General features: G+C 45.9%; 1 protein-coding gene across 2 annotated transcripts in view; it reads right to left on the bottom strand.

The window, feature by feature from the left end:
* Positions 1-27,192, bottom strand: part of CNMD (chondromodulin) — a 43,292-nt gene that overhangs the window by 9,491 nt on the left and 6,609 nt on the right. For both annotated transcript variants that reach the window (XM_061434455.1, XM_061434454.1), the window contains exons 4-6: positions 15,192-15,305; positions 10,206-10,359; positions 4,465-4,631 (exon numbers count right to left, since the gene is read on the bottom strand). In XM_061434455.1, the coding sequence (XP_061290439.1) occupies positions 4,465-4,631; positions 10,206-10,359; positions 15,192-15,305 (435 nt within the window). The remainder of the gene's footprint in view (positions 1-4,464; positions 4,632-10,205; positions 10,360-15,191; positions 15,306-27,192) is intronic.

The following is a 27,192-nucleotide window of genomic DNA, read 5'->3' as shown; positions in this document are numbered from 1 at the left end:
CTTGCTCAGTGGTGTCCAACTTCTGTGACCCCATGGACTGTATGTACCCCGCCTGGTTTCTCTGTCCATGGAATTCTCCAGGCAGGAATACTGGAGTGGGTTCCCATTTCCTTCTCCAGGGAATCTTCTCAATCCAGGGATCGAACTTACGTCTCCTGCATTAGCAGGCAGATTCTTTTACAACTGAGCCACTTGGGAAGTCCCAAGGTCAAAGACTCTGATGCTGGGAGGGGTTGGGGGCAGGAGGAGAGGGGGACAACAGAGGATGAGATGGCTGGATGGCATCACTGACTCGATGGATGTGAGTCTGAGTGAACTCCAGGAGTTGGCGATGGACAGGGAGGCCTGGCGTGCTGCAATTCATGGGGTCGCAAAGAGTCAGACACGACTGAGCAACTGAACTGAACTGAAGGTCACCTACAGAACTCTATTTTCACTGCTGGAAAGATCACAGAACTGGAAGAAATTTGGCACCTGCCAAATTGTGTGTCTGGGTTTCCTTTTCATGAATTTCTAGGGGTATAGATTCTATACTCTCTTTATTATGGCATTGCATCACAGTGGGGGGAAAAAGTCTGTATCAGTAGTGTAAATACTTGATTCAATTTAAAGCTCTTTCCTGGAGGAACAACTTGGCGGAGACGCAGCACCAACATAGGTTAGACTTCAATGAGCCAAGTGAACTTAAGCAACCCTATCACCTTTTCTGGTATACTTTTTTTATTCAACTATTTTAGGGGTGGGGGGCATTCAACTGTAAGAAATTTCAGACCTAACTGAAAAAAATGGAGAAAATTGTGTACTTGAACATCATTTAGATTTGACAGTTGCTAACCTTTTGTCATGGAGAAGGCAATGGCAACCCACTCCAGTACTCTTGCCTGGAGAATCCCATGGATGGAGGAGCCTGGTGGGCTGCAGTCTATGGGGTCACTAAGAGTCGGACATGACTGAGCGACTTCACTTTCACTTTTCACTTTGATGCATTGGAGAAGGAAATGGCAACCCACTCCAGTGTTCTTGCCTGGAGAATCCCAGGGACGGGGGAGCCTGGTGGGCTGCTGTCTCTGGGGTCGCACAGAGTCGGATATGACTGAAGCGACTTAGCAGCAGCAGCAACCTTTTGTCAAATTTGATTTTTCTTAAGTATTTAAAATTCTAAAGTAAATTTAAAGAGACTTGAGAGCATTGTGACATTTCACCCATAAATACGTTAGAATGTTTCTCCAAAATAAGATATTTTCCTGCACCACACTGCCACTAGGACACCTCACAAAACTAACAATTCCTCAACACCATCCAATAAACTTATGTTCACATTTTGTCATCCAAGTATTTGTCTTACTCTCTAACACCAGGTTTTTTTTTTTTTTTTAATTCTTCAGACTTTCCATTTCCTCCTCCCGCTTTATATCTTGAAAAAGTTTCATCTGGGACAGCAAAATAAAAAACTCCGATTTGAAGGGCTTCTCGGGTGGCTCAGTGGTAAAGAATCCACCTACCAATGCAGGAGACACAGGAGATGCAGGTTCAATCCCTGGGTTGGGAAGATCTCCTGAAGAAGGACACAGCAACCCACTCCAGTATTCTTGCCTAAAAAATCCCATGGACAGAGGAGCCTGGTGGGCTCCAGTCCATGGGGTTGCAGAGTCGGACACGACTGAGCACGCGCGCACGCACAGGGCAGGAGGAGCCAACAAGCCTGTGGCTGAGGCATCTCCTCACCTGAGGGGCCAACAAAAGTTTGTTACGATTAAAAAGTTGGCAGAAATCTCTAGTTATTGAGATATTTCTGAGATACTTCCTTAAAGGGATAAGGGAAGGATGGAAGTCATAGGGAAGATGTTCCTGCTTACAAGCTCAACACTTAAGAAAGGAAGAAACTGCTGTGTGGAAGTTTTTCAGGAACACAGGTCCCTGAAGTCCGGAAGCAGGGCGCAGTCACATCCTACCCACCTCCTGTAAAGGGGCTGAAGCCCCCCCTAGACCCTGGTGCAGGGAGGCCAGCTGCCTGGAGAATAACTTCTGTCTCCACATTTTATTCCTTTATTGTTCTTTGAGCTTTAGCGAATGAAGTACCATGGCGTCCTGAATTTTCTAGTAAGCCTTGGGTTACTTCAAAATACTTTTTGCTCTACGTCTTTTTAAAATATAAATATTAGTCTAAAATGACAAACTAGAAGATATCTTGCAACACATGAAACAATAAAGGACTGAGGAGGCTATACAGGAAAGAAAATGCGCAAATGACTTCTCCGTGTATGAAAAGATGCTCAGCCTTACAGAGAATTAAAGACTGGCCAAGACAGGAGATGCAGTTTTACACCCAAGACTGTTTACAAAGTTTGATGATAAATGAGGCCTTGCATTACCATTTGAAGACTTGTAGCTGCTATAATTCCCTGGAAGGCAATTTAGTGTCCTCCATTAAAATGTAAAATTCTCGTCTACTGTGACCCAGTAAACCCACATGCGTCAGTACTTACGCTAAAAAGTGAGAAAGTGTTAGTCACTCAGTCGTGCCTGACTCTGTGACTCCATGCACCGTAGCCTGCCCGGCCTCTCTGTCCGTGGGCTTCCCCAGGCAAGAATTCTGGAGTGGGTAGCCTTTCCCTCCTCCGGGGATCTTCCCAATCCAGGGATCGAACCCTGGTCTCCTGCATTGCAGGCAGATTCTTTACTGCCTGAATGTGAAATACCCAGGAAAAATGAGTAACTCCCGGGCAGCTTAAAATTCAGGATTAAATATCTGAATAGGAAAGGGGGGATGTAGATCTCTTCTGGCGGGGTCAGTGACTTTAGGAGAGACGAGTGGACCCTTAGAAGAACACATTGGAGGTATGATAGTTTGTGATGAAATTAGTCTTGAGTGTGGTGCTGACTTCACTCTCCTCCTGTGATGAGTCCATCTTCCCTGGTTAATGAAACTCCCCGGCAGGGGATTTACGACAATACAATTTCTTCTGGAGGATTTGTCTTAGGCAGATAAGGGGAGTTCAGAGAAAGCCTCTCTCTGCACTTGAGTTTTTTAAATGCCTACAGCCCAGAGCCACCAGGAAGGGCTTTTCTGGTGGCTCAGCTGGTAAAGAATCTGCCTGCAATTCAGGAGACCTGGGTTTGATGCCTGGGTTAGGAAGATCCCCTGGAGGAGGGCATGGCAACCCACTCCAGTATTCTTGCCTGGAGAATCCCATGGACAAATGAGCCTAGTGGGCTACAGTCCATGGAGTCGAAAAGACTCGGACGCGACTGAGCGACTAAGCACAGCACACCACCACGGAAAGATATATTCCCTTCATGTACAAGAAGTATGGATAAGACTGATAGCTAACATGGAGCAAGGTAGTACTTACTATGTGCCAAGCACTGTGCTAACAGCTTCATCTGCATTACCTCACATCATCTTTCTCATACCCTATGCAGGAGGTACCAGGTATATCTTATTAATGGTATTGGAGGAATATTTACATGCCCACCAAAGCAGAACTGTCTCAATTTCTATACATTTATCCACACAATAGAATACAAGGTCACCATTAAAATGAATGAGGTGGATCCATGTAAGAGATAGAGTAGAATTCCTAAAATACTGTCTTGTAACTGGAGAGACAGCAAAGTAAGGAAGTTATGTATGTTCTTTTGTGTTAAAAATTGTGTGTGTGTACACTTATGCAGAGGAAGTGGGCAAACAGCCATTGTTAATAGACTGCTCAGAGGAGGGTGTCTGTGGTAGAAGGTAAATTCGCTTTTCATTGTATACATTTAAAAAAAAGCACGTATTTTTTTCTAACTAGTTAAAGTACTGGTTTATTATTTAACTAGTTAAAACACTAGTTACACATAAGTACTTATTTTTCTGATTTCACTCCCTACAAAGTATAGTATTGATAAACTACACTTTGTTGAAGATTTGAGAAGATTTTAGCATGTTGGTGTCATCCTTACAAACACCAGTTCTCAAGGTTTTCATCTGAAGTGTTCGATCCCCTATGTGAGTCTGTCTCCCAAAAGGACTGAGTGCCCCCGAGGGCAGGAGTTACTCCTGTGTGCCCAGGGCCTGGAGAATAGCAGGTTCTCTGCAAAAGTCTGACGACTGAATGAATATCGTGGACACGGGGAAAGAGAGTGCTTTCAATCTGTACTGCCTGCAGGGCATATGCTTGGAAATATTTTTAAATAATCAAATTCCTGATGTGAATAGGTCTTCATGAATTTGCCTGTGACTCAAACGAGCAGAAAACAACCTTGAATAAGGAGTACAACCCGTCAGGATTTTACACTACAGAAGTGATTGTTACCCTCACTTATAAACTCTGCAATAAGCAAATGAAGATGTATTTGAAATAATGGAATAAAAGTCTCCGTTGACTACTAAGTGCCTTGAGCTCTCAAGCGGCGCCATGGCAGCTTCGGTGCTGGGTTTCACGCGCCCCGGCGAGCTGTGGGGCAGACGCCAGCACTCACGTGGTAAGGGTTGTCTGGGTTGAAGGGCTCTGCGTCCTCTTGGACGCTGGGTCTGGTTCCGTTGTTTGGTCTTCCAGGGGCTGGGGTGCCCTGTGGGCCGCTGCGTAGTCTTGTGGTCGTTGTGGTCACGATTTTTCTTACCAGTTCTCTTCTTTCTCTCTGGATTTCTACAACAATACGAAAACAACAACAGTAAAACTGCTGTGAGTTATTCCCTTTTTTTTGTTAAGGAAATTCTGTGTTTATAGGGTGAAAAACATAAGAAAAAGATATAAAAACAAACACATGAGTAGATCCTATCCTATTTAAATATACACATTTTCTTAAGACTAAAGCATGTTTCAGGCTTGGGTTTAACATCAGGTAACCAGACTTTGGTTTATAATGCTGAGGCAGATGGTGTAAGACAACTGACAAAATCTTGCAATTCCCTTCCTCAGCCTGCCTGTACCTGTTGGTCAGTGGCTCAGTCATGTCCTACTCTTTGTGACCCCATGGACTATGGACCCCCAGGCGCCTCTGTCCCTGGGATTCTCTGGGGAAGAATACTAGTGGATTGCCATTTCCTTCTCCAGGAGATCTTCTTGGACCAGGGAATTGAACCCGAGTCTCCTGCATTGGCAGGCGGATTCTTTACCACTGAGCCACCGGGGAATCCCCTGCTTCTCCTTAGGGGCTGAGAAAGTAAAGTAGCACTTTCCCCCCCTAGTGAAAGTGAAGTCGCTCAGTCATGTCTGACTCTTTGCAACCCCGTGGACTGTAGCCTACCAGGCGTCTCCGTCCATGGGATTCTCCAGGCAAGAATACTGGAGTGGGTTACCATTTCCTTCTCCAGGGGATCTTCCTGACCCAGGGATCAAACCCGGGTCTCCTGGATTGGAGGCAGATGCTTTAACCTCTGAGCCACCAGGGAAGCCTTTCCCCTCTAGCCTCCCTTGCAATTAGGAGTGGCCAGATGAGACCTACGCAAAATATGCTACTGCAGCTTCCAGGAAAGTTTCTGTTTTCTTGCTGAAAGGGACGGACACAGCTTCCTCCATCTGGTTTGCTTTCCTTGAATGTAGACGTGATATCTGTGTCACGTAGCAGGCAGTAAGCTAGAAAGAGAGTTGATGGCAGTGCCAAAAACCTACCTTCCTACCTCCACAGTTCTAGCTGTACGAAAAAAGTCAACCTGTATGTATGTGTTGAAGTCACTGTTGGTTAGCTGTTCTGTTACTTGCAGCCCTATGCATTCCTCCTGGATTTACAATATACGTATAAAGCATTACAGTCTTTTCAGGAGATTTATTATTATCTTGGTTGATTCTTTTTTGAAAAAATTATTTATTTTTGGCTGTGCTAGGTCTTCATGGCTGCTCTTGGGCTTTCTCTAGTTGCAGCAAGTGGGGGCTACTCTTCGTTATAGCGGCTTCTCTTGTACCTCACGGGCTCAGTGGTTGTCCACAGCATGTGGGATCGTCCCAGACCAGGGACTGAACTCGTGTCCCCTGTATTGGCAGGCGAATTCTTAACCACTGGACCACCAGGGAAGTCCTTGGTTGATTCTTTTACAAATTCTGGGAAAGAATAAGCAAATACTTTTATACACAAAGGCATCTGATTAGCAGATGCAATTGTTAGGCTTGAAAAGACCAAGTAACTCAGCTGAGATCACAGAACAGGTGGCAGAGATGAGTGTCTCTGGCTTCCAGCTCAGTGCCTTTGCTCTCCACTCTGCCTCGTGGGTCCCATGGCTGCTGAGTAACAAGAATGGAGAGAGGACCACAGGGGTGGCTTTGGTGTCTCTCTGAGCCTCAGTTTCTTATACTCTAAAATGGGGATAATATTAGTATCTAGCTCACAGGGTAGTGATAGAGGTCATGAAAACTTTGTCTCAGGGTTTTAGCATAGTGTTTGGCATGGAATAAGCCCTCGAATGTTAGGGGATGATGGTATGATGCCATGTTATCTGTGAGGGTGTGGTTGTGTGCCCAGCTGTGGATAGCTTCCATGGGTAGCCTCTTGGTTTCTTAGGCAGGGCTGGAGAGGCATTTTGGGGGACCTAGATTCAAATCTCAGACTCCATTTCTTTTTCTTTTTCCTAATTAAACATTTAAAAAAAATCAGTTGCACTTCTTTTAATCAATGACCTCAGGAGAGCGATTCAATCTCTGACCTTAGTCTCTTCATTTATAAACAGGGAGTATGACTAGTTACCTGGACAGTTGTTAGAATACAGTGTGTGTTAAGTTGCTGCAGTCGTGTCCGACTCTTGCAACCCCGTGGACTGTGGCCCACCAGGTCCCTCTGTCCACTGGTTCTCCAGGCAAGAATACTGGAGTGGGCTGCCATTCCCTTCTCCAGGGGATCTTCCCAACCCAGGAATCAAACCCACATTTTTTACATCTCCTGCCTTGGCAGGTGTGTTCTTTACCACTAGCGCCACCTGGGAAGCCCGGGTTGTTGTTGGCAAAGATGAAATAAGGACAGAAGGGAAAGCGTGGCACACAGCCCACGGGCAGCAGACCTTGGCTCCCGCCGCTTCCCTCTGACCTGGTCCGGTCACTCCCAGGGCTCTGACGGTTCAGCTCCGTGACGCTGACGACCTGCCAGCATCAAGCTCCGAGGGCAGGGGCTGCCGGACCTGGCGCTGGGAGGCTGTATTAGAATTAGGTGGCGGGGATCCCGGCATCCTTGGAAAGGGTTTTATTTTGTTGTCTTTATTGTAAAATACACTGCATTTATGAGAGACTGGAAAGAAAATCCCTCACTTTTAATGTCTATGCTATTCCGTCTTGTGACTACGCGGACCAACATTTAATTTAATTCTTTTCAAATCTGGGGGCATTTAGGTGATTTCTACTTTTCTGCTGTTGTGTATAATATGTGTAATTCTTGGATGGATGGGGTGATGATTGAATACCTACGATGTGTGATTAATTCTTAATGATACATTACTGAATATTTCAGAAGGGATCACGCTGTTAGACTGTGAGGGAACAAGTCACAGCTCTTTCTCAGAGGGTGAAGGTTCTCATTTTATCAATCATCCTGCAGCGCCAATAGCATCGTCCTCCCAACTCTGCCCCCAGACTCCCTGTCCCGCTCTGTCCTTTTTCCATAGCACCTGTGTGGGTTAAGTCACTTCAGTCGTGTCCAACACTTTGTGACCCCACGGACTGTAGCCCACCAGGCCCCTCTGTCCACAGGATTCTCCAGGCAAGAACACTGGAGTGGGTTGCCATTTCCTCCAGGGGATCTTCCTGACCCAGGGATTGAATGCACATCTGTCTCATCTCCTGCATTGGCAGGCAGGTTCTTTACCACTAATGCCACCTGGGAAGCCCCCCGTAGCACCATGGATTGTACCAAACAATTTTCTTATTTCGGTGTATATGCAGTGTTTCCCCTAGCTACAATGCAAAATTCCTAGGGGGCATGGGTTCATCAGTGCATTCCAGGTGCCTAGAATAAGTAAATGGCACATAATAGATGTTGAATGAATGAATGAAGTCTCTGGGTAAGAGGCATGTCCTCAAACAGAAAGTGATTAGAGAGAGCTCTACATGGTGGCAGAGTTGGAAACTTTCCTTTTTTTAAAAAAAAAAAAAGACTTTTTATATGGGCCATTTTTACACTCTATTGAATTTGTTACAATATTGCTTCTGTTTTATGTTTTGGTTTTTGGCCAAAAGGCATGTGGGATCTTAGTTCCCCAACCAGCGGTTGAACCTGCACCCCCTGCATTGGAAGGCAAGGTCTTAACCACTGGACCACCAGGGAAGCTCCGAGACTTTTGTCCTTGATTGGAAAATGTGACAAGGTATTGGAGAAGGAATTCCTGGGTGATGGAAGGCCCATTCCATGTGAAGACAGGTGAGGAATAAAAAGCCAGCAGTTGTAAGCGGCCAGAGAATGAAGGTGTGAGCACTCACTAGAGCAAGACCCAGGACGTGCTGTGCTAAGCTGCTTCCATCGTGTCTGACTCTGTGCAAGCCTATGGACTGCAGCCCACCAGGCTCCCCTGTTCTGTCTGGGGCTAGACCCAGGACAGCAAAAGCAATGGTCCGTTTGGCAGCCCTCCTTCCCAGTGCCCTAGGGTGCAGCAGACACTGCGCAGAGGATTCTCTCTCACTGAGCCTGCACGTGGCCTCAGAATTCTGAACCTGCTCTTCCAGACAGCTGCTGCCAGTGGCTTACAAACTGCATCCTATTTGCTTTGCCTGGGCTAAAATGTAACCACTTTATCCAGGCTTTGGAACTGAATACGACTTGTGAACTGGAGGAATGAGTTAGCCATGGCAGAATGAGAAGCAGGGACTTTCTAGGCCTGATGTGTGTTTTTCAATTGTAAAATATATATAAAACTCACCATCCTAACCATTTTAAAGTATACAGTCAGGCATTAAGTACATTCATACTGCTCCGCAACCATCATCACCATCTATGTCCCAAACTTTTTTTATCTTGCAAAACTGAAAGCTGCACGCATGAAACAGTCATTGTCTGTCCCCGTCTCCTAGGTCTGGTGGTTCTAATCCCCAAATTCTCTGTATTTCCATGCTGTTCTCTCTCGGTGTTCAGTGTAACTTTCTGAGAATGTAGCCCACTAAGCTGTGCTAAGATGGGGGCCTTTTCCCCACCAATAAACTGGAGCTGCAAAGTTGGCGTTTGGGAGGTCAGTGGGGTGACTGTGGTGGGAATCAAGACAGTAGATATTCCTGGTGGCTCAGTCGGTAAAGAATCTGCCTGCAATGCAGGAGACCTGGGTTGGGAAGATCCCCTGGAGGAGGACAGGGCAACCCGCTCCAGTCTTCTTGCCTGGAGAATGCTATGGACAGAGGAGCCTGGTGGGCTGCAGTTTCTGGGGTCACAGAGGGTCCGTCACGATTGAGAGACTAAACAACGACAAGCGTTGGGGACATACGGAACCCCGGGAAGGAGCCTGGCTGCAGGGCTCACCTGCCCTGGAAACGGCCCCAGGTGTTTCCACCTGGGAACTCCGACCTGCTCTGAAGCCAGGAGCCCTTCCTTTATTTTTCTTGGACTTGGAAGTGGGTGTACGAGCCTTGGACTTGAGGAATCTCAGCCTGTGTCCACAGCTGCTTGTGGCTATCCCATGATGCAAGGTTTGAGCATAATTAAGATCTGGCAGGGGCTTCCCTGGTGGTTAAGAATCTACCTGCCAAGGCTGGGGACATGGGTTCGATCCCTGGTCCAGGAGGATCCCACAGGCCACGGGGCAACTAAACCCGCGTGCCGTAACTCAGGAAGCGTGTGTGGCTAGTCTGTGCTCCTCAACAAGAGAGGCCACTACAGTGAGAAGCCCGTGCACCGCCATGAAGAGTAGCCCGCGTTTAGCAATGACGACTCACCACAATCAAAAAATAATTAAATCTTTTACCAAAAAAAGAAAAAGATTTGGCAGTAGGATAGATTATTAGTCCCCTGATTCTCTGCTTTAGGGATAAAAAAATGTAAAATTGCAAAGTGCAATAACGGAGAGGCGGGCAGAGCAGAAGCAGTGGCCGAGGGGTCCCGGGCCCACCTGCATCCTGTTGCCCGCTGCTCCGGCCCTGCCCTGTGACATTCACAGCCGCCCTGCCCTCCCCTTTGGTCTCTTGTACCGATTACTGAGACCTGCGCCGTGCACCTGGCTTAGCTTCCTTGTCATGTGCTCACGCCTGTGCAGGGGCTCACAGGAAACCCACGCCGGCTGGGAGCGGTCCAAGCAGCTTCCAGAGAATTTAAAACGTTACCTTTTGGGTAGGTTGGTTTAAGCCAGAAAATAGGAAGGTCGCCGCAGAGTTCTAAAACTTTGGAACTCAAGAAGCTGTTGTCCTTCACGGGCTGATCTCCAGCCACCCAGATGAGAGAATTTTCTTCGTATTTAACTGGCATGATCTTGCCTTCCTGTAGATGAAAAGGAAATGCGTGGATCAAAGAGGGCGGAGGAACACGCTGTGTGTGAAGATTCGTGTGTTGGTAAAAGATTATTTTGCCCTATAAAAATGAGTTTAGGATTAGCAGATGCAAACTAGTATATACAGGATGGATAGACAACAAGGTCCCACTGTAGAGCCCAGGGAGTTATATTCTCTATCCGGTGATAAACCACAGTGGAAAAGAGTAGGAGAAAGAACAGATATATGTATAACTGAGCCGCTTTGCTGTACAGCAGAAATTAATGCAACTTTGTAAATCAACTATACTTCAATAAAATTTAGAAGACAACTTCATGAGAATCCAAAGGCATGCACACACACACAGACTCTGAAGTCCTCATCTCTTTGTAGCTCTTTTCACAACATTCCACACCCCTCATGCCATCCGGCCTTTGGATAATTCGAAGGTGTGAATCTGAGCGTCTTAAGTAGAAGTGAAAATTACTTGATGCCAAGTTTGAGATTTCAGTTAATCTGATATTTTTGATCAAAGATGCTTTGGAGGAAAAGTGATTGAACGGACTCTAGAATCCGATAGAGGAGAGAGGCGTCCTTCGTGTGAAGTCAACGTCCTCTGGGCCTTGTTCTGCCGCTTCCAAACCACAATGGAAAAAGCCAGTGATTGGTTTTTTAATGTCTTCAGTTCAAAGTATTTAACATAAACCATTTCTGCATTTCCCAGCTATAACAAAACATATCTCAGATGTTCTTTGCATCAAGCGCACCACCGAGATTTCAAAGCTAAACCCTGGATTTTCTTCTGCAGCGAGATGCTGAGAATGGTTTGATAACCCGGGAGACAAATTTATTGTGCCAGGTTGTGCCTTTCATGTAGTTATTAGTTTGCAATAGGTTGGAGAAATTAAAATGTTTTCTCCTGATTTTTTAGCTAAAAGCAACACTTCATTTATGCTTTCTCCCTCAGGCTTCTGGCAGCATTAAAACAACTTAAAGTTATTGGAGGCAGTGAACACGCAGGTAATCCAGTTATTCACCTGAAATTAAATGGCTCCATCCAGGAAATGAATGCTCTTTGGGTATAGTAGCTTTTAAAAGTTATACAAAACTGATGAAAAATGCATGAGAGCTAGTGGTGCATAAATCTACCCCATCATAATCTGAAGTGCATGGGGACAGAGTGGGGTGATAGGGAGAATGCATATGCGTGAAACCTACAAGCTAGGAGCTTTAAATAAAAGGGCCTGCACATTCTTTCAGCTGCTACCCCACCTCCTTCCCTTCTCTTGCAACACAATCCTGCTTTTGTTTGCGGCCCCAGGAGAGACACCTGCTTTCTCAGACTCCCTGGCAGCTAAGGGTGCCCGTGTGACCAGTTCTAGACAATGCAATCCATGCTAAAGTGTGTGGAGGGAATGTGAAGCTGTCTGCTTTTCCTGAGTCCAGAGAAAGCATGGTTGGCACTGTTCAGCATCTTCCTGCCTTCCTTCCTTGACTGCGTGGTTGATGTTTAGAGCTGGAAGTAAAAGCCTGCAAAAATAAGAGATGCTGGCCATGGAGTCAATGCCTGGGGTCATCTACTTCCAAGGAGAAAAAAAAAACAATCCTTATTTGTTAAAGTCACTCTAAGTGTCATGCTCAGCTGTGTGTGTGTGTTCAAGCTCAGTCGTGTCCAACTCTTTGCCACCCCATGGACCACAGACCACCAGGCTCCTCTGTCTTTTCCAGACAAGAATACTGGAGTGGGTTGCCACGCCCTTCTCCAGGGGATCCTCCCGACTCAGGGATCCAACGCACATCTCCTGCATTGCAGGCAGATTCTTTACCGCTGCAACACCTAGGGAACCAACACATTCCTAATTCATACAAACATGTTGTCTGAATTTGGTTTTGTCCACCAGAGAATCCACCACGGCCCACAGAAACAACTAAAACACGAGAAACAGAATTCACCTCTGTGGCCTCAGTAAAGAATCAGAAGCAAAGATTTAAGTGCAAAGCCATTCACCAAGGTGAATTTTATCTGTATTCAAAAAAAATTATTTTAAATTATTATTTTTAAGAGAATGGAAACTTGAAGATACTGATACTCAAGAGCAAAAGCCTTTTAAAATTATAATCATATGATTATAATTTTAAATTTTCATTCATATAAATTTTTAAAAAATATTTATTTATTTGGTTGCACTGGGTCTTAGTTGGGGTATGTGGGATCTAGTTCCCTGCCCAGGGATCAAACCATAGCCCCTGTATTGGTAGTTAGGAGTCTTAGCTACTGGAACACCAGGCAAGCTTTAATATCAATTAGAAATTATAATCATATGATAACATACAATAATCCATTATCACCTACATTTTGGAAGACCTAAAGTTAACTGTGGTGTTGGAGAAGACTCTTGAGAGTCCCTTGGACTGCAAGGAGATCCAACCAGTCCATCCTAAAGGAAATCAGCCCTAGGTGTTCTTTGGAAGGAATGATGCTAAAGCTGAAACTCCAGTACTTTGGCCACCTCATGCAAAGAGTTGACTCATTGGAAAAGACTCTGATGCTGAGAGGGATTGGGGGCAGGAGGAGAAGGGGACAACAGAGGATGAGATGGCTGGATGGCATCACCGACTTGATGGACGTGAGTTTGAGTGAACTCCAGGAGTTGGTGATGGACAGGGAGGCCTGGCGTGCTGCAATTCATGGGGTCACAAAGAGTCGGACACAACTGAGCGACTGAACTGAACTGAACTGAATAGCAGTATAACTTCAATTATAAAAAGCATATCACACACATTGTACATGAAGAAAATTTACCAAAACACTAATATTAGTTATCCATGGATTTTGTAACTCTGGGTGACTTTCTACTCTCTCCTTTCATGTATTCCTGAATTTCTATAATGACAAAGTGTTGTTTTTAAAAATCAGAAAAAACAAACAAACAAACAAGGCCTTCTTTAAAAAAAAAAAAATCTGAAAATGTACTGCAAACTTTTTTTTATGCTGTACCTCAGGACATGCAGGATCTTGGCTACCCTGACCAGGAACTGAACCCACGCCCCCTGCACTGGAAGTGTGGAGTCTTAACTAATGGACCACCGGGGAAGTCCCTGTACTGCTGCAAACTTTCGATAAGATCTTGGTCAGTTAAGATCTGGTTGGGAAATTGGCTCTTTACGTCTACTCATGAGGGAAACGTTGAGGATTACAGTTCATTAAAGGTTTCATAACAGAAGCTGAGTGATAAGACCATTGAAAAGGTAATGCAATAAGAGATGTTCAAGGTCAGAACACAGGCGGTCTCGGTCTCATTTCTAGACTCTGTATGCGCGAGTCCATACTTGTGTTCCGAAGGGTGCAGTTCAGGGGCCACAAACGAGCTCATGATCAGAGGAGAGTGATGGGAGGGATGAATGGCTGGGGAGGTTGGGAGTGGAGGAGACACTGAGGACATGCTGGCCAACCTGAAAAACTCACAGTGTGTTGAGACCCCTGGGCCTGCTCCTAGGAGAGCAAACAATCGAGCGGTTTCCAGGCACCTCTGCTTACTCTTAGTTTTCTTCATATGCCTTTCGGGAGCTGATGCCTGGCTCACCTCCCTCTTGGGGATCCTGAAGGATCAGAGGTGAGCATAATAAAATTAAGACTCAAAGCAGCATCCGTTTAGTCATTATCTAGTGCGTTCAGGGCCGTGGGGACAGAGTGCACACCCTAGTTTGCAGACGACAAGACTGAGGCTTAAAAACTTGACGCCACATTCACACCAAGTGTCAGGGCTGGGACTTGAACCCACATTTTCCAAAGTCCATTTTTCTTCCACCCTAACCTGCCACAACTCAAATGGAAGATGACAGTGAATGCGGCTACTTCGTAAGCCCTAAAGCACCAAATCAGTGTAAGGTATTACTGTTAAATATTTCTTTAGAATGCTGTGTGCAATTCTTAATACAAGCTTTTATAAAACCAAGCTCAAAGGCAAGCTATTAATAATAAATGGGTGAAATATGTTTAAAGAACCTCACAAGCCTGATACATAGGAAAGGAATTCTATATATGTTGAATAGCCTCATTGGACTGAACTTGAACCGGTGGGAAGAAATCATAGGGGGAGCCATTCAGCTCAGTGTTGGCAAAGCAATTAGAACTTCCTCCCAAGAAGTTGCCTGACACGCAGGGAAGGAGAGCCTGGTCAATGCTTCCAGCAGAGGCTGAGTGATCAGCTCTGGGGATTTCAGGAGGACTTCTCCCCTGGCTAAGTCGAACTGGGGCTGGAGTGAGGCTTCAGGCTCCTGAGCCCCTTAATGATCCTAACACCTGGAGTCCTTTAAGTTGTCCGAATCACTGATCAGTTCCCTGCGTGTGTACTAAGTCACTTCAGTTGTGTCCGACCCTTTGCAACCCTATGGATTGCAACCTTGTGTAGCCCGCCAGGCTCCTCTGTCCATAGGATTCTCCAGGCAAGAACAGTGGAGTGGGTTGCCATTTCCTTCTTCAGGGGATCTTCTCCACCCAGGGGCTGAACCCGAGTCTCCTACATCTCCTGCATCAGCAGGTGGGTTCTTTACCACTAGTGCCACCTGGGAAGTCCCCAGCATCAGCAAATAAGGGCCATGTGATGACTGTTACCCTTTATGTACTTTAAAATCTGGTTTTCCAGAACCTTCAATTACACGACATCATGTAAGAACGATCACCTGGAACCAACAAGTAGGACCAAAGTAATTAAGTTCTTTGTCAGGGAGGAAAGAGAGCGTATGTTCTGGTCACAGACCTGTCCAGGAACTAGAGACAGGAGGGGTGTGCCTTCTGTGTGTGCCCAACGTTCCTGCTGTGTGGAGCCCGCTGGTACCCACCAGTTCAGAGGAGATGCTCTGCTTGGTCATGGTGCCCACCTCCGGGATGCGAGCCTTCACCTGCGCTTTGATGTAGCACTTCTCCCCTCCAGCAAAACGGATTCCTGTGATGCCCTAGGAAACAAAAGTTTATCCATCCTCTATTCATCCATTCATTTATTCAGTGTATTGAGTGTCTACTGCGAGCTACGTATTATTCCAGGTGCCAGGTACAGGGATGAACAAAACAGATGGCATCTCTGCCCTCATAGAGCTTACCTTTCAGTGTTATTTACCAAAAATAAAAAATAAAGTCAGGTGGCATTAAGTGCTATGGAGAAAAATAAAGCAGAGTGTGGAAATAGGAGTGACAGGAGATGGTGCTTTATTTTTTATTTTTGGCCATGCTGTGAGGCGTGTAGGATCTTAGTTCCCCAACCAGGGATCGAACCTATGCCCCCCCTGCAGCAGAAGCATGGAGTCTTAACCACCGGACTGCCAGGAACGTCCTAGGAATGGTCCTTTAGACAGTGCGTCGGGGAGGCTTCTGTCAAGGTCTGACTTTGCGCTGAGAGGCAGTGCGTTCATTGCTCCACCCATCCCACGAGCTCAGATGAAATGCCATCTTCTCCCTACAGGTTTCTCTGTCCAGCCCGGGCTAAGGGGGCTCCCTTTTCTCTGACTTTCTGAAAGCCCTCCCATCTCCACCCCTTGTTTGGCACTCAGTTTCTCAGTGCCCTTGTGTCTTGCGAATGTCACCTCCGTACTCAACTCTAAACCTGAGATCAACCTGAATCTCTTTTTTGTTTTCGTTTGGTGCTCCCACAGAAGTTCTCAGAAGATGCTGGTCCAATTAACGAATTCTGTGAATTCAGATTCTTCTTAGGTTGTTGAACCCAGAGGAAACAGTAGCTTTCTATCACACTGGGGAGCTGAAGTTTGCTCCCAGAGCTTATCCAAGGACTTGGATGTTTTGTTTTTGTCCCGTGAGATATAAACAATGTCTCCCCGTCTGCCTAGGGACTGGCCTCCAGGGAAATCTCAGCCGCAAGGCTCCGGTCTTAGCTGACAGCTCGGCACCGATTCTGCCCACGGAGTGCGTCAGGCATAATGTATGTTCTAACCCATGAGTGTTTCCTTTCATTTCTTGTTAATTCCATGACTAGTGAGTGGCCAAAACCAGTATTAAGATCTACAAATTATATGTCATAACAATGTAGGCACCAACACAAATCTGAAATTCTCAACTGGTCAGTCTTCTATTGGGTTGAGACAAATGTCAGGAAGACACAGAGCTTGTTCTAATATATCAATACCAGGGAGTGGGAGGAAGAAAAGCCTTTAGAAATCTAGGGGCAGGATTCAGCCCTCCTTTTTTTTTTTATATTTTTTTCTTTTGGCCTCCCCATGTGGCACGTGGGATCTTAGTTCCCTGGTCAGAGGTTGAACCTGTTCCCTGTGCGGTGGAAGCTCAGTCTTAACCACAGGACCATCAGAGAAGTCCCAGCATTCAGCCCTCTTAAAGGAAGAATGAAGTCACACGTCAGTCACGCTGGAGGATCTTCATGGAAAGTTACACCAAATGGAATCTCAGAGCCAGGCGTCCTGCAGATGTGGGTGGGCGACAGACGGGAGAAGGAACGGCTCCTTCCTCTGGAAGCTCCTCGTCAGTTCTCTTGTGGCCTGATCAACCACATGCATGCGTAACGCATCTCATTCCTCCCAGTGTCACCTCTCACCCAGAGGGAGGAGGAGGCATGAGCCCCCATCCCCAACCCTCGACAGGGGAAGAGCTCCGGGCTTACTGCAGAAGGTCTCAATGCAGCACCAAAATCACATGGAGAGATTTTAAAAACACAGATGCCTGGGCCTCTCCTAAGAGATTCCCATTTAACGGGCTTGTGGCTGTGCCCAGACACTGGCATGCTTAAAAGCTCCCCGTGTATTCATGATGTCAGCTGGGGTTGAGGACCCCCAGTTTCAGGAGAAAGAGACTTGTTCAGGGTGTGTGTGTGTGTGTGTGCACTCAGTCGCTTAGTCGTGTCTGACTCTTTGGGACCTCCTGGACTGTAGCCTACCAGGCCTCTCTGTCCATGGGATTTTCAAGAATACTGGAGTGGGTTGCCATTTCCTTCTCCAGGGGTCTTCCTGACCCATGGATCGAATCCACAAAGATTTAAAGTAACTGAAATAGCATGCTCTGCACTGAATGTTTGCGTCTCTCCCACCCCCACCTAAATTCGTATGTTGAAACCTAATGCCCCATGTGGTGGTACCTAGAAGTGGGTCTTTGGGAAGGGTGAGGTCATGAGGCTTCCCTCATGACTAGTGGTAAAGAACCCACCTGCCAAGGCAGGAGACATAAGAGACTCAGGTTTGATCCCTGGATTGGGAAGATCCCCTGGAGAAGGAAATGGCAACCCACTCCAGGATTATTGCTGGAAAATCCCATGGGTAGAGGAACCTGGCAGGCTACAGTCCATAGGGTTGCAAAGAGCTGGACATGACCAAAGCAACTTAGAACGCACGAGGTCATGAGGGCGGAGCCCTCATGAATAGGATTAGCGTCCTTTCCCCAGAGAGCTCCTTCCCCTTCTGCCTCGTGAGTAGGACAGTGAGAAGACAGGCTTCCATGAGTAGAGAGCAAGACCATCACTAGACAGGCAACCTGCTGGCACCTTAGCCTTGGACTTTCCAGCCTCCAGAACTATGAGACACACACTCCGTTGTGTAGAAGTCACCTAGCCCGTGGTAATTTGTTGTAGCAGCCTCAGGGTACTAAGGCACAGCCTCTGGACCCAAGTTCCCTCTGTACTAGTGACTCACAAACTTTTCCTTGCAACCGAATCATCTGGAGGACGCACGAAACAAAATACTGTGTTGGTCCCCCCGCCAGAGTTTCTGAAGCCGGGGGTCTGGAGTGAGGGCTAAGCCGTGCATTTCCAACCAGCTCTCAGGTGCTGCTGCTGCTGGTGGCCTAAGGAACACACTTGGGGAACCACTGTGCTCTACCATGCTGTCTCCCGAAGGCCAGTTGTTCTTATTCTACATGTCAATCTATGGCACATGGTTTGAAAAACGAGAGTTTGGGGAGGGGGATTACTGCCTCTGTTGCAGTGAAAAGAAAAAAAAAAAGAGGAATGAATTTTTTCTTTCCCTTTCTTGAGAACAAAGAAGATAAAGAAAACAGTGAGCAGGCCTGAACATTCCTAGTTTTTTATTTTAACTGCTCCTAACTCTGCGTGAGTTGGACTGTGAAGAAAGCTGAGCACCGAAGAATTGATGCTTTTGAACTGTGGCGTTGGAGAAGACTCTTGAGAGTCCTTTGGACTGCAAGGAGATCCAACCAGTCCATCCTAAAGGAGATCAGTCCTGAGTGTTCATTGGAAGGACTGATGCTGAGGCTGAAACTCCAGTACTTTGGCCACCTCATGTGAAGAGCTGACTCATTGGAAAAGACTCTGATGCTGGGAGGGATTGGGGGCAGGAGGAGAAGGGGGCGACAGAGGATGAGATGGCTGGATGGCATTACCGACTCAATGGAGGTGAGTTTGAGTGAACTCCGGGAGTTGGTGATAGACAGGGAAGCTTGGCATGCTGCAACTCACGGGGTTGCAAAGAGTCAGACACGACTGAGCAACTGCACTGAACTGAACTGAACTCTGCATGTCTGCAGCACAGTTCACCTTTCTGCGCCCTAACTCTGCAGGAACTCCACTTCACACCCACCTTCCTTTGACTCTGTGCTAAATACATCCTGTATCTGGTGTTTACCCTTACAACACCCTTCCCCGTATTGTTGCTTGTTGCTCAGTTGCTCAGTCGTGTCCACGTCCAACTCTTTGCAATCCCATGGACTGGAGCACTCCAGGCTCCTCTGTCCTCTCCTATCTCCTGGAGTTTGCTCAAATTCATGTCCATTGAGTCGCTGATGCCATCCAACCATCTCATTCTCTCTCATCCCCTACTCCTTTTGCCTTCAGTCTTTACCAGCATCAGGGTCTTTTTCAATGAGTTAGTTCTTCGCATCAGGTGGCCAAAGTATTGGAGTTTTAGCTTCAGCTTTCTACATATCAGAAAGAAGGCCACAGAGCCACCTAACTACCAGACTCAAATGCTGGGTTAACGAAGTCAGCCTATGACTGTCTTTGAAACAATGAAAGAGGAAGGAATCAAGATGCTAACACCTTTGCTCCTCGTCACCGGCTCCTAAATGGGAGTCCTTATCTTATTTAAGCCCGCAGACTCCTCTTGGGGGGAGGGTGGGCACAGTTCTTGAGGTGTGAACCTACTGTGTTCCCCTCTCCACCAGCTGGGAATTACAGTCACCTTTCTATTTCCTCCAAACTCCATCTCCATATTTTTTATTTGGCTTTGGTGAGAGGAGAAAGCCAAGATTTTGGCCAGCCACCCACTCCCCACCACCCATGTTATATCTTCTCTTGACTTCAAACCGTTGTAGCTTCTGAGATGAGATGCTGGGGAGGAAGCACCATCTAGCCATTACCATATCCCCAGGGAGAGAACTGACTATGGAAGGATTCACAGCACTGAATGTGTCTAGTATTGAGTTAGTTCTGACAGTCGGTCTACAGGCTGCAAAGAAAACTGAAACCCCATGGGGATGGGTCCTGTGGGAAGGAATTCACACGTATTAACCACCATATCTAGCTACAAATCCATATCAAGCAGCCAGAAACGCTAAAAGATTTTATAAACAGAGGGAAGGGAACGGCACAAGAAAGGCAGGCAAATCTCCTGTTTTTGCAAACAAACAAGACCTTAGAAGCTGGTGATAATGAAGATGTTTGCTAACAAAGGTAGTGAGTGAGGATCCCAATGATCTAACATCCTTTTATCCAAAGTCAGCCAATCTCATTTTAGCCACACAGTTTTTTCTTTCTAGGGGTCTCATTTATTTCTGTGGCTTAAACCAGAAACTCCCAAGGAGGGCAAGGGGACCTTCCCCCAGAGGGGTGATTTAGAAACTTTTGAGGGAGTTTTGTTATTGTCACAAAACTAGGAGCTTTCTGGCCCTTTGTTGGGCATGACCCAGGGGTGCTGAGTCCGACCAGCCTGGGGGAACTCTGAAGAACCAAGTGCCCAGAATCTTGGCCGAAAAACTGGATTGTAAGCACCTGAGCCTGGAACCTAACACTGTTTTATATGTAAATGTAACGTGATTTTTGGCACAGTCTTAATGTACAAAGGATTTCCTAGGAATGGAATTATTATGAAAATAGAGAGAAAATGTTACTTTTGTTTACTATTTGAGAAGATTTTGTTGTTTAGTCACTAAGTCATGTCTGACTCTTTTGTGACCCCACGGACTGTATAGTCTGCCAGGCTCCATTGTCCATGGGATTTCCCAGGTAAGAATACTGGAGCGGGTTCCCATTTCCTTATCCAGGGGTCTTTCCGACCTAGGGATCGAACTCGCGTCTCCTGCATTGGCAGGGAGATTCTTTACCACTGAGCCACTAGGGAAGCCGTTTAGAGAAGTTCAGTTCAGTCGCTCAGTCGTGTCTGACTCTTTGCAACCCTATGAATCACAGCACGCCAGGCCTCCTTGTCCATCACCAACTCCAGAGTTTACTCAAACTCACGTCCATTGAGTCGGTGATGCCATCCAGCCATCTCATCCTCTGTTGTCCCCTTCATGCCCCCGATCCCTCCCAGCATCAAGGTCTTTTCCAATGAGTCAACTCTTCGCATGAGGTGGCCAAAGGACTGGAGTTTCAGCTTTAGCATCATTCCTTCCAAAGAAATCCCAGGGCTGATCTCCTTCAGAATGGACTGGTTGGATCTCCTTGCAGTCCAAGGGACTCTCAAGAGTCTTCTCCAACACCACAGTTCAAAAGCATCAATTCTTCAGCGCTCAGCCTTCTTCACAATCCAACTCTCACATCCATACATGACCACAGGAAAGACCATAGCCGTGACTAGATGGACCTTTGTTGGAAAAGTAATGTCTCTGCTTTTGAATATGCTATCTAGGTTGGTCATAACTTTCCTTCCAAGGAGTAAGCGTCTTTTAATTTCATGGCTGCAGTCACCATCTGCAGTAATTTTGGAGCCCCCCAAAATAGTCAGCCACTGTTTCCACTGTTTCCCCATCTATTTCCCATGAAGTGATGGGACCAGATGCCATGATCTTCGTTTTCTGAATGTTGAGCTTTAGGCCAAATTTTCACCCTCCACTTTCACTTTCATCAAGGGGCTTTTTAGTTCCTTTTCACTTTCTGCCATAAGGGTGGTACATCTGCACATCTGAGGTTATTGATATTTCTCCCAGCAATCTTGATTCCAGCTTGTGCTTCTTCCAGTCCAGCGTTTCTCATGATGTACTCTGCATATAAGTTAAATAAGCAGGGTGATAATATACAGCCTTGACATACTCCTTTTCCTATTTGGAACCAGTCTGTTGTTCTATGTCCAGTTCTAACTGTTGCTTCCTGACCTGCATACAGATTTCTCAAGTCAGGTGGTCTGATATGCCCATCTCTTGAAGAATTTTCCACAGTTTATTGTGATCCACACAGTCAAAGGCTTTGGCATAGTCAATAAAGCAGAAATAGATGTTTTTCTGGAACTCTCTTGCTTTTTCCATGATCCAGAGGATGTTGGCAATTTGATCTCTGGTTCCTCTGCCTTTTCTAAAACCAGCTTGAACATGTGGAAGTTCACAGTTCACATATTGCTGAAGCCTGGCTTGGAGAACTTTGAGCATTACTTTACTAGCAGGTGAGATGAGTGCAATTGTGTGGTAGTTTGAGCATTCTTTGGCATTGCCTTTCTTTGGGATTGGAGTGAAAACGGATCTTTTCCAGTCCTGTGGCCACTGCTGAGTTTTCCAAATTTGCTGGCATATTGAGTGCAGCACTTTCACAGCATCATCTTTCAGGATTTGAAATAGCTCAACTGGAATTCAGTCACCTCCACTAGCTTTGTTCGTAGTGATGCTTTCTAAGGCCCACTTGACTTCACATTCCAGGATGTCTGGCTCTAGGTCAGTGATCACATCATTGTGATTATGTGGGTTTTGAAGATCTTTTTTGTACAGTTCTTCTGTGTATTCTTGCCACCTCTTCTTAATATCTTCTGCTTCTGTTAGGTCCATACCATTTCTGTCCTTTATCGAGCCCATCTTTGCATGAAATGTTCCCTTGGTATCTCTGATTTTCTTGAAGAGATCTCTAGTCTTTCCCATTCTGTTGTTTTCCTCTATTTCTTTGCATTGATGGCTGAAGAAGGCCTTCTTATCTCTTCTTGTTATTCTTTGGAACTCTGCATTCAGATGCTTATATCTTTCCTTTTTTCCTTAAGTAGGGAAAACCACTAGACCATTCAGGTATGACCTAAATCAAATCCCTTATGATTATACAGTGGAAGTGAGAAATAGATTTAAGGGCCTAGATCTGATAGATAGAGTGCCTGATGAACTATGGAATGAGGTTCGTGACATTGTACAGGAGACAGGGATCAAGACCATCCCCATGGAAAAGAAATGCAAAAAAGCAAAATGGCTGTCTGGGGAGGGCTTACAAATAGCTGTGAAAAGAAGAGAAGCGAAAAGCAAAGGAGAAAAGGAAAGATATAAGCATCTGAATGCAAAGTTCCAAAGAATAGCAAGAAGAGATAAGAAAGCCTTCCTCAGCGATCAGTGCAAAAGTAGGAAGTCAAGAAACACCTGGAGTAACAGGCAAATTTGGCCTTGGAATACGGAATGAAGCAGGGCAAAGACTAATAGAGTTTTGCCAAGAAAATGCACCGGTCATAGCAAACACCCTCTTCCAACAACACAAGAGAAGACTCTACACATGGACATCAGCAGATGGTCAACACCAAAATCAGATTGATTATGTTCTTTGCAGCCAAAGATCGAGAAGCTCTATACAGTTTAGAGAAAAGTACCTGATATGTAATTTCTCAGCACACACTTAGGTCAGTCTGCATTTTAGGCTGTGGCACAGACAGTGACCCAAGCATATGACTATGATGTTTTCAAGGTACATCAGGCTCAAGTTCTAACTGTATTATAAATTACTTTCACTTTATTTTTTCTTTGTGTTATAGTTGAGTGCCAAATAGATTCTTGAAACCAATAACCTACTTACCTATCAGATAAGCTGTGCTGTCCATTTTTTCCCCTCCAGTCTTTTTTTTTTAAGCTAATAAATTAATTTATTTGGCTGCAGCAGGTATTAGATGAGGCATGTGAGTTCCCCAACTGGCGATCAAACCCAGACCCCTCGCTCGCTTTGGGAGCATGAGGTCCCAGTCACCAGACCACCAGTGAAGTCCCTCCCTCCAGCTTTTTAAATTAAAAAACTTCAAATATACACAAGGTCAAAAGAATTGTATAGTGCAAATCTATTTATATCCACCATTCTATCTTATTTTTTTTAGTTTTAGACGTATTTATTTAATATTTATGAAAATGTTGTATCTTCCAAAATTGGAGGCCATTCATTCTCTCTGCCTCTATTTTCTCCTGCTCTGGTGTTTTCTTGGAGAACTATCTTATTTCTAACCAGGATTTCTGTTATATCTGTGGGTCATTAGGGTTGAGAGGGTTGACTTAAACCAACAGCATTGATACTTTTGAAGGTATAACTTTGATACATAATGAACAGAAGTATCTTCTGTGTTCCTCAGGGTTTTGTCAGAGATTCTCTTGACCTAACTCCAGTCAGGCACCTCTGAGTCCTCTAGGCCCCCACCCTGGGCTCTGTCTTGGCCGGTTTATTCCAATTTTAGCAAGAATCCTGCTGAGTCAGCCTTAGTCTGGTCAAACTGGATATCTGATCCCCCTGACCTGCCTGCAGCAAAAATCCCGTTAGGTCAGTTTAGCGAAGAACGACTGTACCTTTAGTAATCTCCCATCCACCAGCACCCAACCCTGCTCTGTGGCCATCACACTCCAGTTTTCCTTACTGTATTCAGAGTTGAGCCCGCTCTCTCTCCTTGACTACAAAACCCCACAGTGCTAGCCTCCCTTGAATGGAGTCTGCCTTACCTTCGCCTGAACAACTGTTTTCTCCAATGGTATAGAGCCTGGAGCCCTTCATTCAGTGCAAATTCCCTCTCGGGGGCTCTTTCCCACCATTGGCTCCATACAGTCTTGGTGGGGTTAGCAGGGGAGGCTGTTCACCTACAGTTCAGAGACTTTCCTGCTCTGGGCCGGCCTGCATCTCCATCTCCCCGCTCCTCACTTTTTAAGCTCCCTGCTTAGACCTTGGGAGCAGACCTGAGCACGGGTATGGTGTATCCTTCCCTGGGCCTGGAAGGCCCTGCCTCTGCCTCTCTGCGGTTGAAATCCTAACCATTCTTCCAGGCCTGGTTCAACTGTTGCTGATAGCAAGCAGGACCCTGCAGAGCTCCTACACACAAAAGCTTTCCCTGTCCCCCATTTCTCTGATTACAGGAAATAGGCTTCATTCAACCTCCATGACTTTCACTGAGTTCCAGTGGGCAGGTTCAAACAGCTGTTAATTAGGCAAGGGAGAGGATGCAGATGCCAGGGAGGACAGTCCAGAGAAACAGTGGTGCAGCCTTGGGGAAGGGTCCTAGCTCCCCATCAAGGGATACACATAACAATATCTGTGAGTTGTTTTGCATATACTGAAACCCCTTCCCCATGGGCTGCCCACAAGTACGGAGACCCCATCAGGTGGAACCAGAAGGTTGATGATGCTGACTCCCACTTACCCTGCTGCTGCTGCTAAGTCGCTTCAGTCGTGTCCAACTCTGTGTGACCCCACAGACGGCAGCCCACCAGGCTACCCCGTCCCTGGCATTCTCCAGGCAAGAACACTGGAGTGGGTTGCCATTTCCTTCTCCAATGCATGAAAGTGAAGTCGCTCGGTTGTGTCCGACTCTTCTCGACCCCCTGGACTGCAGCCTACCAGGCTCCTCCATCCATGGGATTTTCCAGGCAAGAGTACTGGAGTGCGGTGCCATTGCCTTCTCCACCGACTACCACCAACCAATCAAAAGAATGCCCATAGCCAATCCCACCCTCTTTGAACCATTACCATGAAACTTCTCACTACCCCTTCCAGGTTGGGACACACAGTTTTGAGGGCATTAGTCCACTGTGGCTCCCTTTGCCTGGCAAAGCGAGAAAGCTATCCTTTTCTACTTCACTCAGAACTCTGTCTCTGAATATTAATTCAGTGTCGGAGCTCAGAGGCTGGATTTGGCTTCATTGCCACCTCTGCAAAACCTGCTCCATCTCCTCACTGGCAGCAATGGCCTCCCCCACGAGGACCCCACAGCTCTGTTCATAGCTCCGTGGCAGCGTGCTTCCCAGCCTGACCTAAAGCCACTTCTCTGTGGATGCCCACCTCCTGATGTCCTTGGGAGAGGGAACAAGTGTCAGTCGTCTCTGCATACTCTATGCTTCACACAATCCCATGCACACAGATAGTCAGCTCCCGTAAATGCTTCCTGAGTTTGACTGACGGTTTGTAATACAGGAGAAAGTAATAGTTCAGGTACCACAGTGGCTGATTCATGTGTTTTCAGAAGTCCAGGCTTATTTAAACCCATAACAGGTTCTATCCATCAAAAAAATGTTCTACTCACCAGTTCTGACTTAGAGAAATGTGGAAGCTATCAAAGAGAATTGATCAGTTTATAAAATATTTGTGGCCCCGTTGGCCTCTAAGAACAAAATGCAATCAATACCATTATTAGAACCAAAGGTTTATAAAACAGAAATATAGGTTTGGGATTAAATATTTTAAAAGGACATTCCTGATACATACACATGTTGAGAGAGAGGGATCTTTCTTATTTATCTGCATAGCTACCTTTGCATATCTTGATATTGCAGCATATCCTGTGTATTCAATTTTGTTCTGGATTGAATGAAAGATGCATGTGTGGGAGTCACATTTTATGATTTTATATTGAGCAGCGCGAAGAAAAAAATGCCTTTTACCTTGTCCTGGGTCTTGCAGTAAAAGCCTTTAATAGGTCTAGAGAAATTATCTCTGGGACTCGACCTGAACCGTTTGCAAAGCTATGACCAAACGAAATGGAGCTGGGCACACACAGGACTGCAGAGCCCGTCCCCAGGGCAGAGCCCACGCCAAACACAGCCAGCCCTTGTCATCACCAAATAATGGCTAATATCAGCCGAGCTCTAAGGTTAGCATCTGTTTGATATTCAAAAGGGCTTGTGAAGTGTGTTTGGGTATCAACGAGGGGAGTTCTTTCATTCAAATGAAAAGCATCTCTAGTTTTTCTCATCAATCAGAGGAAGACAGGTCGGTGAGATGTTTGTAGGCCAATAAACTATCAGAAGAGACATTATTTTTAAGAGCCTTTTTTCATGAGGAAGTCTCACCTACTGCATCTATAGGAGAGCACAAACAGTGATGCCTCTTTCTCTTCCTAGATCAAGAAAGAGAATGAGATATTTATGGTGGCCAGCCAGAGAGGAGGCCTGGAGTGACACTTGGGTTCACAGATGTCCACTGAAGCATCCATGCATGGCTTGATGTCTCCAATTGCCTGTAAATTGAATTTTTGAAAACAAACATGTGTGTCCTTTGCAAAGGAGACTCGAATGTTTCATCTGTAATGGGCTGTGTTCAGACAGCAGATGATACACTAGGCGAATTTCTCCATGCTCATTTTCTGGATTAAATGGGGAATCTGGAGCACTGAGACATGTGTGTAAATAGATCCCACCTGCTGTTGATTAGATTATTAGGTCATTAAAGTTTCCCTCCTCTCGATAACTGCCAGTTTTAGATCTTGCCACATTCTGGGAGACCTTGGGCATTTTATTTACTATGTTAAGAAGGCTGCTTAGAGAAAAATAGCTCTTGCAAGTCTTTCTGCCAAGACTTCTGATAGCTCCAAGAACTTGTTTTTTTCAGTGCTAAGGTGTTGGTTTTTCATTTTGAAAATGTCAAGGACAGAGAGTGATCCTTTCTCAGAGAGAACAGGCAACATGGTTCAGGGAGGTTAGTGGCACCATGACTGCCATAAAGAGCAGTTCCCATTT

Source organism: Bos javanicus, chromosome 12 (assembly GCF_032452875.1).
Source record: "Bos javanicus breed banteng chromosome 12, ARS-OSU_banteng_1.0, whole genome shotgun sequence".
NCBI classification, from domain to species: Eukaryota; Metazoa; Chordata; class Mammalia; order Artiodactyla; family Bovidae; genus Bos; species Bos javanicus.
The sequence above is the reverse complement of the archived record's forward strand: the minus strand, read 5'-3'. Positions and strand labels throughout refer to the sequence as shown.